Here is a 15,880-nt window from a genome sequence, read left to right as displayed (position 1 = left end):
ATGTTGGACAAAACCCACTGATTCGATGATGGCTCCGAAAGCCTTTTGGAGTGGGTCTGTGGACTTTTCCATGTGAATATTAAAGTCACCAAAAATGTGAATATTATCTGCGATGACTACAAGGTCCGATAGGAATTCAGGGAACTCAGTGAGGAACGTTGTATATGGCCCAGGAGGCCTGGAAACAGTAGCTATAAAAAGTGATTGAGTAGGCTGCATAGATTTCATGACTAGAAGCTCAAAAGACGAAAACGTCATTGTTTTTTTTTTTTGTAAATTGAAATTTGCTATCGTAAACGTTAGCAACACCTCCGCCTTTGCGGGATGCGCGGGGGATATGGTCACTAGTGTAACCAGGGTGTGAGGCCTCATTTAACACAGTAAATTCATCAGGCTTAAGCCATGTTTCAGTCAGGCCAATCACATCAAGATTATGATCAGTGATTAGTTAATTGACTATGACTGCCTTGGAAGTGAGAGATCTAACATTAAGTAGCCCTATTTTGAGATGTGAGGTATCACAATCTCTTTCAATAATGACAGGAATGGAGGAGGTCTTTATTCTAGTGCGATTGCTAAGGCGAACACCGCCATCTTTAATTTTGCCCAACCTCGACACGGGCTCAATGGGGATAGTTGAGCTGACTCCACTGACATTGCTAGTGGCAGACTCCACTAAGCTGGCAGGCTGGCTAACAGCCTGCTGCCTGGCCTGCACCCTATTTCATTGTGGAGCTAGAGGAGTTAGAGCCCTGTCTATGTTCGTAGATAAGATGAGAGCACCCCTCCAGCTAGGATGGAGTCCGTCACTCCTCAACAGGCCAGGCTTGGTCCTGTTTGAGGGTGAGTCCCAGAAAGAGGGCCAATTATCTACAAATTCTATCTTTTGGGAGGGGCAGAAAACTGTTTTCAACCAGCGATTGAGTTGTGAGACTCTGCTGTAGAGCTCATCACTCCCCCTAACTGGGAGGGGGCCAGAGACAATTAATCGATGCCGACACATCTTTCTAGCTGATTTACACGCTGAAGCTATGTTGCGCTTGGTGACCTCTGACTGTTTCATCCTAACATCGTTGGTGCCGACGTGGATAACAATATCTCTATACTCTCTACACTCGCCAATTTTAGCTTTAGCCACCACCGTCTTTAGATTATCCTTAACGTTGGTAGCCCTGCCCCCTGGTAAACAGTGTATGATCGCTTAGGCTAATACAGTGACAACTAAAAGATACCAAAAATAATTTTGTCCAATCGACATAAGCTAAATATGATGTGGCTGTCCATGGTTCTGATTCGTGAGTGTGTGTGAGTGCCTGTGTGCATGCACGCACATGTTTACCCTCCCTACTTATAGAGAAACGCCAATGCCATCCTCCTCTCTTTCATGTTGATGAAACGGTCTATGAGTCTGTCATACAGTACACGCCTTTATTTTTTGTTGTCCTAGGATACCTGGCTAAAATGCTTGTTCCCTAGCCTGACTTGCTTTCATGGGAAATGATGAGCCAGCTAGTTACATCTAGCTACATATTGATCTTCCATCCTCTCAGGCATGGGCACAATGTATGAATTTATGGTTGGATCAGAATCACTGTTATAATCATTTGCCAGTATGGAGAATTAAGTAAAACCACAAGTCCAAATCCTTATCTTCATCCATGGCTAATTTAGGAAAGGGACAATCTTAGCTAGCTAGTCACTGGAGGATAACAACACAACAAGATTCAAGTTGTTTCTGTCAATGACATTTGGCTCTGGATGTGACATGACGTGATTGGAGTGCAGCCAAGTCCAAACTGGCTTCTTTGACACTTTTTTGGGTGTGCCAGGACCATTCACAGTTGAGCTCACTCGGTTTAGCTCAACACTGATTGGCTATGACTTTATACTTGTTTTATCAAGGGAGGGCAAATGCTTGATGGCTACCCTTGCATTCGACGCTAAACATAAAGAAATGCGCTGTTTCGCTCGCTCCGATCCTTTCTCCAGTGTGATAAATTCAGCCTCTTGCGAAATGAAGGACAATTATTTATTTATTTTATTAGTCCATTTTTGGGAGAAGCCTGGCTTCTTTCCAAGAAAACACGCCACTGCTGACTCATGGTGGAAAATATCCCTCCTTCTTTTCCCTCCAATCACAAAACAAACATACATGTATCTATGCCCTCTCACAACTCTCGTTCTCTATTTCATACCACTCCAAAAAGACTTAACGGTTCGAAAAGGAAGGACCTTGATTTGACGCTCAAAGGTCGTTTCCTGAACTTGACGTGGCTTTGGAACGACTGCGAAACACAGGGAAAGAGAGTGGGGTGGTGAAAAGGGGCGAAACAGAGAGAGTGGAAACAGTCCTGTGAAGAGGACAAGGATATCGGACACCTACTGTGTCAGTACTCGAAATGGGTTGGTCTTGGGCTCGGGCTCTAGCCTGCTGGTGTGCATTAGTGCTGGTGTCCGCGGCATCTGAAGGTTTGTAGCCTACGAGGTTTTTGCATGTAATCATCAGTTCTTTCTGTCCTTGTTTTATGTACTGGTATGTTTATGGCTCACCTTCTGTTCGTGCATGGTCTGTTAGAAGTTCGCAGAAGAGGCCAGCTCTATGCACTATCAAGATCATGAAGAAAAACATTATTTGTTGGACGTGATACATTCTTTGTCCAAGTCTACTAACAGTAGAACTATTATTTTAGGTGTAACAAACATCTAGACTAAAGAATTCACACCATGTTAATTAAAGGTGCAATATGCAGAACTGGCTCCGCAATTTCCTGGTTGCTAAAATTCTAATATTTAGCCTAATTTCAATTTGTGACAAAACAAGCAATGTAGAGAATCATTGTACCATCTAAACCGCTATGAAATTATTTTTCAATAACCAAAATATTTGTATTTTAAGCTGTTTGAAGCTGGTATACAAAACCAGAAGCAAAAATGTAATTTAAGAAATGGGAATGATAGAAATAGTGCACATAGAACAGATCTTCCGCTTCTTAGACTTGCTTTCAATTAGTATAACATATCTATAAGTCATATTTCTATGTGAAATCTAGGTGGTGGACAACCATACTGACATTACATGGTCAGAGTGTGATGGCTAATGTAACAGTGCCGGTCTCTGTGTTTTTATGTCTGTGTTTACATTCTCTCATCCCTTCCATAGATAAGCCTGACATGTTACAGCGAGAGGCCTCCTTTGACCTAGAGGAGCTCCTGCAAGGTGTGTGTGTGTGTGTGTGTGTGTGTGTGTGTGTGTGTGTGTGTGTGTGTGTGTGTGTGTGTGTGTGTGTGTGTGTGTGTGTGTGTGTGTGTGTGTTAATGTCCTCACAGTGCTGTGTGTTAATGTCTTCCAGGTGCGAGTCAGCTGGAGCCTGATATGACCCAGAGGGAGGTGGACTTTGGGGGACTCTGGGAACCCATAGGTGAGTGTGTTGTTACCGTAACTAAGTAACCCATAGGTGAGTGTGTTCTAACTGTAAGCCATAGGTGAGTGTGTTCTAACTGTAACCCATAGGTGAGTGTGTTCTAACTGTAACCCATAGGTGAGTGTGTTTTGTTATATCCAGCCTAACACTGATAGATCTGTGAATAATGAAAGAAAGCAGACGAGAGAAGGAAAGTATTCCAAAGTATTTGGGACACATCCTCTCCTATGCCCATGCCATTCTGCCATGTAATTAATACAGTGTTGGCACATGACATGTTATTAGTGTATGGCTGTCAGTACTAATTCCTGTCTGTCACTGTGTAGAGTTTCCTGTCGTGGAGCAGCGAGAGGTCACTTATGTACATGAGGACTTTGAGCCTGACCTGCTCAAAGTCCTCAAGGAGAGAGGTGGGTGGCGATGCCTTCCTTGCTGGTATACTTCATATCACACAGCCAATGGAGTATGATGTGTGTGCTGTATCCTGTGTGAGGGAAGTACAGTAACAGAAGTGTGTGTTCCCAGCGGGCTCCAGGGCAGCTGACATAGACATGACCCAGAGGGAGATCACCCTGCACCTGGACACAGACTTTACACCTGGAGTTCGGCCGATGGCTGGGCCTCGCTCGTTTGGGGATTCCCACCCCAGTGTCCTCTTCCCTCCTGGCCAGCCCTCCCCTAACAACCTCCAGGCCATCTGTCTCCATAGCAGCCGTCGTCCCAGGTACCCTGCCTACTCCTTACCACAGACAGGCTTTGGCTACCTTCGTCGTCAAGGTGACGCCATCAACCGGATAGAGTCCTGGTACAGCGCGTGTTGCCATAGGAACGGGACACAGCAGGTCCAGGAAGTGACGCTGTGCTGCGTTACACAGGCGGTGAGTGTTTCTGTGGCAACATTGGATTCTGCCCTGTTCCTTTCTGTTCTGTCGTGTTGTGTTCAGTTCTGGTCCGTTCGCTCCTATTGTACCAACAGAACCACCTTCTATGTGCACAGATGTATTGATGAGGACAGAGGATGCCTAGGGAAGATGAGACAGTAGTAGTGATGAGGACAGAGGATGTCTAGGGAATATAAGGAAAAGGGGGATACCTAGTCAGTTGTACAACTGAATGCATTCAACTGAAATGTGTCTTCTGCATTTAACCCAACCCGAGACAGTAGTAGTGATGAGGACAGAGGATGTCCAGGGAAGATGAGACTCAGTAGAAGGAAAGCCCATACAGACACAACAGATCAGCCTTGGCGTCTATCTGTATAGCTGTGTAGAGGGGAAGGTGTTCATGAGTCAGGCCCTTGAGGGCTAAAGCTGTACCTTAACCATTTTAGGACTTCCTTTATCTCTATTTTTCATGTGTGAATTGATGTTTGTATGTCACTTACAGTGGGAACAGACCCTGTCCACATTCTGTACTGATGAGTTCTCAGTGAAGACACGCCACCACCACTGCTGCAAGAAAGAGGGCGGGGACAGACTGAGCTGTTTCCATAGCCAAACCCCAAACCCCAACTACCTGCCGAACACCCAGGGGGCAGGCTCCTCCCCCATACCTGAACCTGGCTTCACCTTTAACCCCAACACTTGTCACAAGTAAGGAGAGAGAGAGAGAGACCGGTTTAGGGTAGGGCTGTTATGGTGACGGTATTACGTGACCGTTTAGTCACGGTAACTAGGCTTCTCCAAAACTGCACTCTGATGGTGCTGGTGATCATTAGTAGAGTACCAAACTTGCTAACAGCCAGTTCTAATGTGCTGGTACTCAGCACCTTACTGTCTCTCTAATCACTCTGACAACAATAGAAATGTAATCGAAAATATAATCAAACACTTCATGAGAGCCCATGAGCTCATGTTGCGCAACATTTCTATTGGCTATGCAGTCAACAAAACCATTTTTTATGCCTCTTTTTTTTATTTTTTTTAAGAGAGGATCCCATCAGCTTTCTATAGGCTAGACCTACTATATTTATTTCTCAACTTTCCAAATATTAAGCACATTGCTTCGATTTACAACAGGAGTACAGCCTACGTGGCTGGCATGATAATGAACCATGGGAAAAGCTCCCCTATTCCAATAGGTGCATGATAATGGTCCATTCTAAATCATAACACATTTCACACATATATTATTTAGTATATGTAAAGTCAAGATTAAAATAGTCTGATGGGTGACAATATTATCACTTGTGAATGATGTATTATCACTTAATGATTCCCTGCATGTGCAGTAAGGCAGGAAACAGCGCATGCCTTTTTTAGTCCTACTTTTTCAAATCACACGTCATGTAGCCTAGCCCATAGGCCTATATGTTTTGATAAGGTTTGTATCATAACATCTAACGTGGCCAAATAACTCAAAACGCAGCCTGCAGACCTAGAACCCCTGGGACACGGTAAGAGAGCACATAGCCTACAGACCTAGAACCCCTGGGACACGGTAAGAGAGCACATAGCCTATAGACCTAGAACCCCTGGGACACTGTAAGAGAGCACATAGCCTACAGACCTAGAACCCCTGGGACACGGTAAGAGAGCACATAGCCTACAGAGCCTAGTGAAACGTATTCTTATTAGAGGTCAACCGATTAATCGGAATGGCCAGAATAATTAGGGCTGATTTCAAGTTTTCATAACAATCGGTAATCTGTATTTTTGGACACCGATTTTCTGATAAAAAAAAAAAGATATATATATATTTTTTTTAATATTATTTTTTATACACCTTTTATTTAACTAGGCAAGTCAGTTAAGAACACATTCTTATTTTCAATGACGGCCTAGGAACGGTGGGTTAACTGCCTTGTTCAGGGGCAGAACGACAGATTTTTACCTTGTCAGCTCGGGGATTCGTTTTTGCAACCTTCCGGTTACTAGTCCAACGCTCTAACCACCTGCCTTACATTGCACTCCATGAGGAGCCTATGTGGCAGGTTGACTACCTGTTACGCGAGGGCAGCAAGAAGCCAAGGTAAGTTGCTAGCTAGCATTAAACTTATCTTATAAAAAAACAATCAATCTTAACATAATCACTAGTTAACTACACATGGTCGATTATATTACTAGTTTATCTAGCGTGTCCTGCGTTACATATAATCGATGCGGTGCCTGTTAATTTGTCATTGAATCACAGCCTACTTCGGCAAACGGGTGATGATTTAACAAGCGCATTTGCGAAAAAAGCACTGTCGTTGCCCCAATGTACCTAACCATGAACATCAATGCCTTTCTTTAAAATCAATACACAAGTATATATTTTTAAACCTGAATATTTAGTTAATATTGCCTGCTAACAGCACAGAAAAACAAAAATGTATGAAATGTATGCATTCACTACTGTAAGTCGCTCTGGATAAGAGCGTCTGCTAAATGTAATGTAACATTGAAATGTAATGTAACATTAATTTCTTATAACTAGGGAAATTGTGTCACTTCTCTTGCGTTCCGTGCAAGCAGTCAGGGTATATGCAGCAGTTTGGGCCGCCTGGCTCATTGCGAACTGTGTGAAGTCCATTTATTCCTAACAAAGGCCGTAATTAATTATGACATAACATTGAAGGTTGTACAATGTAACAGCAATATTTAGACTTAGGGATGCCATCTGTTAGATAAAATACGGAACGGTTCCGTATTTCACTGAAAGAATAAACGTTTTGTTTTCGAAATGATAGTTTCCGGATTCGACCATTTTAATGACCAAAGGCTCGTATTTCTGTGTGTTATTATGTTATAATTAAGTCTATGATTTGATAGAGCAGTCTGACTGAGCGATGGTAGGCACCAGCAGGCTCGTAAGCATTCATTCAAACAGCACTTTCGTGTGTTTGCCAGCAGCTCTTCGCAATGCTTCAAGCATTGTGCTGTTTATGACTTCAAGCCTATCAACTCCCGAGATTAGGCTGGTGTAACCGATGTGAAATGGTTAGCTGGGTGCGCGCTAATAGCGTTTCAAACGTCACTCGCTCTGAGACTTGGAGTAGTTGTTCCCCTTGCTCTGCATGGGTAATGCTGCTTCGAGGGTGGCTGTTGTCGATGTGTTCCTGGTTCGAGCCCAGGTAGGAGCGAGGAGAGGGACGGAAGCTATACTGTTACACTGGCAATACTAAAGTGCCTATAAGAACATTCAATAGTCAAAGGTATATGAAATACAAATGGTATAGAGAGAAATAGTCCTATAATTCCTATAATAACTACAACCTAAAACTTCTTACCTGGGAATATTGAAGACTCATGTTAAAAGGAACCACCAGCTTTCATATGTTCTCATGTTCTGAGCAAGGAACTTAAACGTTAGCTTTTTTACATGGCACATATTGCACTTTTGCTTTCTTCTCCAACACTTTGTTTTTGCATTATTTAAACCAAATTGAACATGTTTCATTATATATTTGAGGCTAAATTGATTTTATTGATGTATTATATTAAGTTAAAATAAGTGTTCATTCAGTATTGTTGTAATTGTCATTATTACAACAACAACAACAAAAATTGGCCGATTTAATCGGTAGTGGCTTTTTTGGTCCTCCAATAATCGCTATCGGCGTTGAAAAATCATAATCGGTCAACCTCTAGTTCTTATAAACCCAGTCATTGCACAGTTGTGTGTGAAAACAGAGTTTTTGACTGGCCACTATATAAAAGAGGATCCCAGCTTTCATGTGCTGATATTTATGTATCCATTTTTAAAATGAAGCACATTAATCTGCTTTACAACCGGTGTAGCCTGACTGGCATACATAGGCAGTGCGTGAGTTTCATATTTGGGGAAGCTGTTTTTCACCATAAAAATGCACCCTTTATAATAAAGCATTACATGCATATAATGCTGTTTCTTATGTAAAATAGCCTACTATTGGAAATGTGATGAGTAGATTGGATAGTTATAATTTAGGCTAATAATAGAACTCAATCATTGTTCGCAAAAAAAAATATCATTCAATGCATGGCTGAGCGTGTATAGCATAGACTAGAGTATGGCTAGGCTGTATCAGATAGGCCTACGTTGATTCTTTCTTTGAACGTGGAAAATGTTGCCTTTTTAGAAACACATTTCATGCATTTCTACTACACTATATATGACTGGAGACATTAGCAGAATATTTTTTTATATGACAAGTTAAAGGGTAGCCTACTCTGTTGACAGTGACAACAGTTTAAATAAAAAACGACACTGTCTATATAATAGGCCTACGAGAAGGGCACAAATAGAATATGACGTCCATCTAAACTGGAAGAGGTGGGCCGTTCTAATCAAAGTAATTCCACACATATTAGTAGGCTATATGTAAAGATCAGATTAAATTAAGAATAGTCTGATGGGTGAGAATATTATCAAGTGCTTGTCAAATTGTGAATGATGAAGTGTGTGCAGCCTGTACAAGAAACAGAGCAGAGCACATGCCTTTCCTGCTTTTTTCAAAAGCATCATCAGTCGCATCATGCAGCCTTAGAACCTATTAAATATCAAAACCTATAGCCTAACATTTGTATGACAACTAAAGTTGCATAAATAACTCAAAATTAAGCATATAAAGTGCATTCGGAAAGTATTCAGACCCCTTGACTTTTTCCATATTTTGTTATGTTACAGCCTTATTCTAAACTGGATTAAATCGCTTTTACCCCCTCAATCTACACACATTTGTTTCTCAATCTACACTCCATAATGCAAAAACATATATATTTTTTTTATACAGAAATGTGACATTTACATAAGTATTCAGACCCATTACTCAGTATTTTGTTGAAGCACCTTTGGCAGCGATTACAGGCTTGATTCTTCTTGGGTATGACGCTACAAGTTTGGCACACCTGTATTTGGGGAGTTTCTCCCATTTTTCTCTGCAGATCCTCTCAAGCTCTGTCAGGTTGAATGGGGAGCGTTGGCCGCACAGCTATTTTCAGGTCTCAACAGAGCTGTTTGATCGGGTTCAAGTCCAGGCTCTGGCTCGGCCACTCAAGGACATTCAGAGACTTGTCCCGAAGCCACTCCTGCGTTGTCTTGGCTGTGTGCTTAGGGTCGGTGTCCTGTAGGAAGGTGAACCTTTGTCCCAGTCTGAGGTCCTGAGTGCTCTGGAGAAGGTTCTCATCAAGGATCTCTCTCTGTATTTTGCGCCGTTCATCTTTCCCTCGATCCTGACTAGTCTTCCAGTCCCTGCCGCTGAAAAACATCCCCACAGCATGATGCTGCCACCACCATGCTTCACCATAGGGATGGTGCCAGGTTTCTTCCAGACGTGACACTTTGCATTCAGGCCAAAAGTTCAGTTTTGGTTTCATCAGACCAGAGAATCTTGTTTCTCATGATCTGAGATTCCTTTAGGTGCCTTTTGGCAAACTCCGAGTGGAATGTCATGTGCCTTTTACTGAGGAGTGACTTCTGTCTGGCCACTCTACCGTAAAGGCCTCTTTGGTGGAGTACTGCAGAGACGGGAGAACCTTCCAGAAGGACAACCATCTCCACAGAGGAACTCTGGAGTTCTGTCAGAGTAACCATCAGGTTCTTGGGCACCTCCCTGACCAAGGCCCTTCTCCCCTGATTGCTCGGTTTGGCCGGATGGCCAGCTCTAAGAAGAGTCTTTGTGGTTCCAAACTTCTTCCATTTAAGAATGATGGAGGCCACTGTGTTCTTGGACCTTCAATGTTGCAGAAATGTTTTGGTACCCTTCCCCAGATCTGTCCCTCGACACAATCCTGTCTCGGAGCTCTATGGACAATTCCTTCGACCCCATGGCTTGGTTATTGCTCTGACGTGCGCACTGCCAACTGTGGGACCTTATATAAACAGGTGTGTGGCTTTCCAAATCATGTTCAATCAAATTCATTTACCACAGGTGGATTCCAAGTTGTAGAAACATCTCAAGGATGATCAATGGAAACAGGAAGCACTTGAGCTCAATTTCGAATCTCATAGCAAATGGTTAGAATACTTACAGCACCAGTCAAAAGTTAGAACACGCATGCTAAGCATATGTGAGAACTCCTTCAAGACTGTTGGAAAGCATTCCAGGTGAAGCTGGTTGAGAGAATGCTGAGTGCAAAGCTGTCATCAAGGCAAACGGTGGCTACTTTGAAGAATCTCAAATATAAAATATATTTTGATTTGTTTAACACATTTTTGATTACTACATAATTCCATGTGTGTTATTTCATAGTTTTGATGTCTTCACTATTAGTCTACAGTGTAGAAAATAGTAAAAATAAAGAAAAACCCTGGAATGAGTAGGTGTGTCCAATCTTTTGACTGGTACAGTATGTAAATAAGGTATTTATGTTTTTTATTTGTAATAAATTTGCAAAAATGTACAAAAACCTGTTTTTTTCTTTCTGAATATGGGGTATTTTTGGTGATTGAGAATTTGTTCTCTTTAATCCATTTTAGAATAAGGCTGTAACGTAACAAAACGTGGAAAAAGTCAACTGTGCTGAATACTTTCCAAATTCACTGTAGGAGGTCCTGTTTCTTTGTTAATGAAAAAATAGCTGCATGTGCGCACTTTCTCAGAAATCGTTTGGAGAAAATATATTTTATATTTTATTCAGCTATGTTCAATTGTGTTCTTCATACTATAAAATAATGCCACGGAATTCTAAGACAATCTTGTCTGCTAAATGAACTAGTGTAGCCCACAGCCATATGGCATAGTCTGATCAGGGACTAACATAAGGACAACTGAGTATGCTATTCTGTTCTTCTGAAATAGACTACATTTTCTTCATATCATGTTTCTTTAGACCTGTCTAAAATACATTTATTGGATTAATTGTGATGGTGTAGGCCAGGTATTTCCAAACTGGGGTACGCTATGTCGTTGGGAGTACAACAAATAAAAGTGTGATTCACATTTAAAGAAATGTTTTATAACACTTTTTAAAAATTTTCTTCACATTTTCAAACAGTCCATTTATATTTTACAATGGGGCTATACATTTGGGTAAGGTTTTTTTCTCACCTTACCCTCGTTTCACTGTCAAAAATAAAATGAAACCATCTAGTGTTCAGTGAAATAACAACACAATGTCAAATACAGGTAGTCTAGTCAAATAATTAACATCCAATCACATTAACCGTTACTCTCTCGTGGGAATTCCACTAACGGTCCGTATGTAGCCAAACGTAGCTGCTGCTTATTCCGTTTGCTCGAAAATTGATAAATGTTTTTAAAAAAGGCCCGCGTCCATAGACACATACCAGCTCTACTGGTGGTACTGCTACTACGAGCAGTACTGCACCTGTTGACGACACAAGTTGATCTGCTTCCACAAGCACATACAATGCTAGCATCATTCATTCTACATTTGTTGTTAGCCCAGGTAGCATGGTCACTGACAGCTGTGAACCTGATGTAGCCGAAGAGCTACTGCCTCCTAACCCGGGAAAGCACCGAACAACAGACAGGGACGTTGGACCATCGAAGAGGCGCAAATATGATGAGAACTACATTGATTTGGGGTTCACTTATATTGGGAGTAGTGCCTTTCCACAGCCACAGTGTGTTATATGTGCAAAAGTACTATCTCACAACTTGATGAAACCTTACGTCTTGCACAGACATTTAGAAAGAAAATAAGCCACGTTTTTTTTTTGCGAGATTTAAGACAACTTTCGAGTAGTAAGACATGTATAAAAGCAACAGATAGCATTAATAAGAAGGGTCTAGAAGCGTCTTATATGGTGAGCTACCGAGTGGCTAGGACAGGCAAGCCCCATACTATTGTGGAGGACTTAATTCTTCCTGCTGCCGCGGATATGGCTGGGACAATGCTGGGGGAAAAGGCCAAAATTATACAGACAATTTCTTCATCAAACAACAGTTTCATGACGCATCAGTGACATTGCAGGTGATGTTTTGAAACAATTACTGCTTCGCATACAAGCCATTGAATTCTATGCGTTACAGCTGGATGAGTCAATAGACGTGGCGGGCCTGGCACAGCTCCTTGTATATGTCTGTTACGTTTATGGGGGGTCAATTAAGGAAGACATTCTCTTCTGCAAACCACTGGAAACCAGGACAACAGAAGAGGCCTGTAGGCCTAATTAACTGTCAATTACGTGAGACTGACAGTGGCATCAGTGGCTATGTGTGGAAGTCAGGAGATGCTAAATGTGTTTATGTAGGCCTAATCAACTGTCAATTTACTGTGAAGTTATTTGCATGACAATCACCGGCAGACAACATTTCATGACCTCCACAGCCCTAGTTTAGGGTTAATGTTAAGTTCAAATTGTCTTTTTCTATGGCAACTAATGACTACATGTATTGTGTCCTTTCCTCCCAGGTCCCAGCCCGGTCCGCGCATTATCAGAGGGGAGAAGCTCGAGAAGAGCCCCCAAGCTCCTCCCAGAGACTCTAACATCAGCTTCCCCCCTGGACGCCCCACTTTCGACAACATCGGGTTGGTCTGCCGCCTACGCAAGCACCGCCCTCTCTACACCCCCAAGTGCCTGCCACGTACAGGCTTTGGCTGGCTGGCCCGCCAATCAAAGGCCGTGAACCGGCTGGAGAGAGGGTTCAAACACTGCTGTAAGGGACAGGGGGACGTGCTACCCTGTGCTGAGGGAAAGGTAAGGAGCAGTGTGTGTGTGTGTGTGTGTGTGTGGGCTATGTGCTATGGCCTGCCTACCTGCACTTGTCAACTTGGGAAAAGTAAGGATCCAATTCATACCTACACTGTAGAAGGCTACTAAACAGAAATATCTGTATAAACTATCCTCTACAGTGAAAAAGAATGTACATATTTTTTCATCTCTCTCTTAGTGGCGTGAGGTGCTTGACAGGTTCTGTGAGGAAGAGCAGAAGGGGAGGCTTCACAACTCCTCCTGTTGTGATGTGGGAGAAGGTGAGGAGAGGTACACCTGTTTCTCCTCCCGCGCCCCTCATCCAGACTATGACCAAAAGCTTGACTCTGCCGCACCTCAGACCCACAACCTCGGACACATCTGTGAAACATACAAGATCATCAAGAAGAAGTAAGTGTGTTTGTTTAGCATTATGGTGTGTGTGTTTTTAATTTGACCTTTTTCCTCCTCAGTCACATTTTTATGCTGCCCAGCCTGATTGTTTATCTTTCTGGGTGACAGAACCAGAACTGCGCATTTTCCCGCCAGTGATGTTTTTCCACCAAACTGACTTGTTGCTGATTTTTGTAGTGCACACAAAATGTATATTTTTTTCTTCATTTTCCTGAATAAAAATCTAAAGTTCAGTGTGTTTCTATCATATTTCAACCCTACCGATGTCACAAAAACGGTTGCTCCAAATAGCAAATGTGCCAAGTCTGGTCTTGGCACATGCGCTCTAGCCAACAACTAGCAGATACAGTGTGGGTAGGCTAGTCTAGATTATGAGATTTATTATGGATAACAGCAAACAATATTTACATTTTTCAAATGGCAGTCAATCATCAATCATCATGTCACCAGAATAAGACCCTCAATATTTATTGGAAAGGAGCATCAAGCTCATCACTGTGCACTTTCACTACCCTGTGAAGTTCATCATTTATTTAATCTGTAGCCTAATAAACTGCATAGTTTCCTGAGTCGTAGTGGAAGGACAACATCATATTATCACGTGACTACAAGTTTACTTTGCTGTGATGGTTATTATATCAATATTTGCACATAAAGCTGTTTCCACCATCATTTCTCACATAATACATTTTACAGACACAAAAAGATCCCACCATGTCAAACGAACAAATTATTTGTTGGCATTTATAACATTTCACCGAAAACTCCTGTTTCCATTACAGTTGTTGTGGTTTTGTTTTATACGGTATGAGCTTACTCGCAATAAAACTGTGGATGGAAACGTGGTTAATGACATTAAAATTCCAGATTTGCATTGTATCAAAGACCATTACCAAAAGTTTAAAAACAATAGTCAACAATAACTTTCACAAGTATCTTATTACAGCAGCTAGTTTGATCCAGGGACATTTGTACATATCGGTCTAACAAAGCCCTTTGACTGATTTGATTATCGAGTAAAACAAAGATGTAGTATACTGAGATGATCTTTCAATCTGCTCTCTCAGGTTCCCTGTGGCTCTCCCTGTCCAGAACTTAGTGGTCCATTGCTGCCCCCTGCCAGCAGACCAGAGAACTGCATGTGTTCAGGAAAAGGTGAGTTCAAATAATACAGGTTCACTTAATAATACAGGTTCACACAGACAACCCCATATCTCATATTAACCAGGTTGTCCCAATGGGATAAAATGAACATGATTGCCCATCAAGTGTCTACAGGATCTTAGACTGAAAGTTATATTTTAGGTCTAAGCATATAGCAGGCTTTTTAATATTGTTGTTTTCATAACTTCTCTTTGACTGTGAACCCAGCTAGTGACGCTGGCGGAGAGCCGCTGTTCTGCAGAGAAGCCCTCCTCCTCTGCTGTCTTCCAAAAATGCTGCCCTCCCTCCTCCCAGGACGCCCCAAAGTGTCTCTCCGGCCTGCTCATGAATGCCATCACCAAGGCAACCAAGTCCCCACACCTTAGAAAGAGGAAATGCCCCCTCGCCTGATTTTTGTTTTTGTTGATGACTTTTCACGTTTCACTCTGATGGCAGTGGGCCAATCTGAATTGGCGGTCAGGGGATTTGTGCAGTAGTCACTACATGACCATGATACAATTGGCTAATACAGAAGAACTGTTGAGCAAGTGCATGATTTAGTCAAACGGGGATAAGGTGTGGGTAAGAGTAAGCAGAATTTCTAGTTAGAAAGTTACATTTATTCCATATTTTCTAGCATGGCCAGATGACAACCAATTAATGTATGGTATACAAGTGCACATAATATTTCAGTATTACTGTCAGTGTCTGTCATTAAGAGGGTGTTATATCAGCTCTCCAGGTGTTCTATCATTATATCTGCTTTATGAATTAAATCACCATTTGTATGACCACTTATTTTTATACTCATGTTTCAGATTTGTTAGTTGTATTTTTCTTATAGCTACAGAACTGCTAGTCCAGTTCTCCTGTTCTAACATTTGAAATAAATCTTTACATTTTCAAAATGTTTCCTGTGCCATGTCTTAATCATTTTGGAGTGAAGCACTGCCAGTTATTGTAATTTGTCGTTATCTGACACATGAACAACATTGAAATTATTATTTGAATAAACTGAAATGTTGATGGAAGTGGACCTTATGTTATAGTGACTGTGTGACTGACATTTATCCACTAAGTTAGTGTAGTAGAACTTGCATTAATAGAGACAGACAAGGTCCTCACTAGCTGCCACAGAGTTTAGCCCAAAGCCTGGCAGATGGCGACATTGAGTCGTTTCATCTTACCGTCCAAAGGCATTGTATGAAGCCGATTTTATATACACTTGTATCCCCGGTGGACTGGTTCTTACGTGAAACATTCTCCATTCAGGCTGCAAAGGCATCGATTTCCTCAATTTGATTTAGTGGCGAGAAGGCAGAAAAAAAGCGAAAATATGT

The 15,880-nt window shown here is 41.9% G+C and overlaps 1 protein-coding gene across 2 annotated transcripts; it reads left to right on the top strand.

Annotated features, from left to right (window-relative positions):
• Window positions 1-2,132: 2,132 nt before the first annotated feature.
• On the top strand, window positions 2,133-15,450 carry LOC106593883 (extracellular matrix protein 1). 2 transcript variants are annotated; one of them, XM_045718966.1, is made up of 10 exons: window positions 2,134-2,469; window positions 3,161-3,217; window positions 3,351-3,419; window positions 3,749-3,832; window positions 3,948-4,300; window positions 4,809-5,014; window positions 12,704-12,989; window positions 13,183-13,394; window positions 14,465-14,552; window positions 14,769-15,450. In XM_045718966.1, the coding sequence occupies exons 1-10, from the start codon at window positions 2,400-2,402 to the stop codon at window positions 14,949-14,951; spliced, it is 1,608 nt and encodes a 535-aa protein (XP_045574922.1). In that variant the 5' UTR covers window positions 2,134-2,399; the 3' UTR covers window positions 14,952-15,450. The 2 variants fall into 2 exon arrangements, with proteins under 2 accessions (XP_045574923.1, XP_045574922.1); XM_045718967.1 differs by lacking the exon at window positions 3,161-3,217 and having other exon boundaries at window positions 2,133-2,469.
• Window positions 15,451-15,880: the final 430 nt, after the last annotated feature.

This window comes from Salmo salar, chromosome ssa05 (genome assembly GCF_905237065.1).
Source record: "Salmo salar chromosome ssa05, Ssal_v3.1, whole genome shotgun sequence".
NCBI classification, from domain to species: domain Eukaryota; kingdom Metazoa; phylum Chordata; class Actinopteri; order Salmoniformes; family Salmonidae; genus Salmo; species Salmo salar.
The sequence above is the reverse complement of the archived record's forward strand: the minus strand, read 5'-3'. Positions and strand labels throughout refer to the sequence as shown.

What these genes read in the sequence shown, in the direction of transcription:
- LOC106593883 (XM_045718966.1), top strand. Translation starts at nt 2,400, where the DNA reads ATGGGTTGGTCTTGGGCTCGGGCTCTAGCCTGCTGGTGTGCATTAGTG. An exon ending in TGTGCTGCGTTACACAGGCG is followed by an intron (nt 4,301 to 4,808) that starts GTGAGTGTTTCT and finishes TGTCACTTACAG; the next exon opens with TGGGAACAGACCCTGTCCAC. An exon ending in TACAAGATCATCAAGAAGAA is followed by an intron (nt 13,395 to 14,464) that starts GTAAGTGTGTTT and finishes CTGCTCTCTCAG; the next exon opens with GTTCCCTGTGGCTCTCCCTG.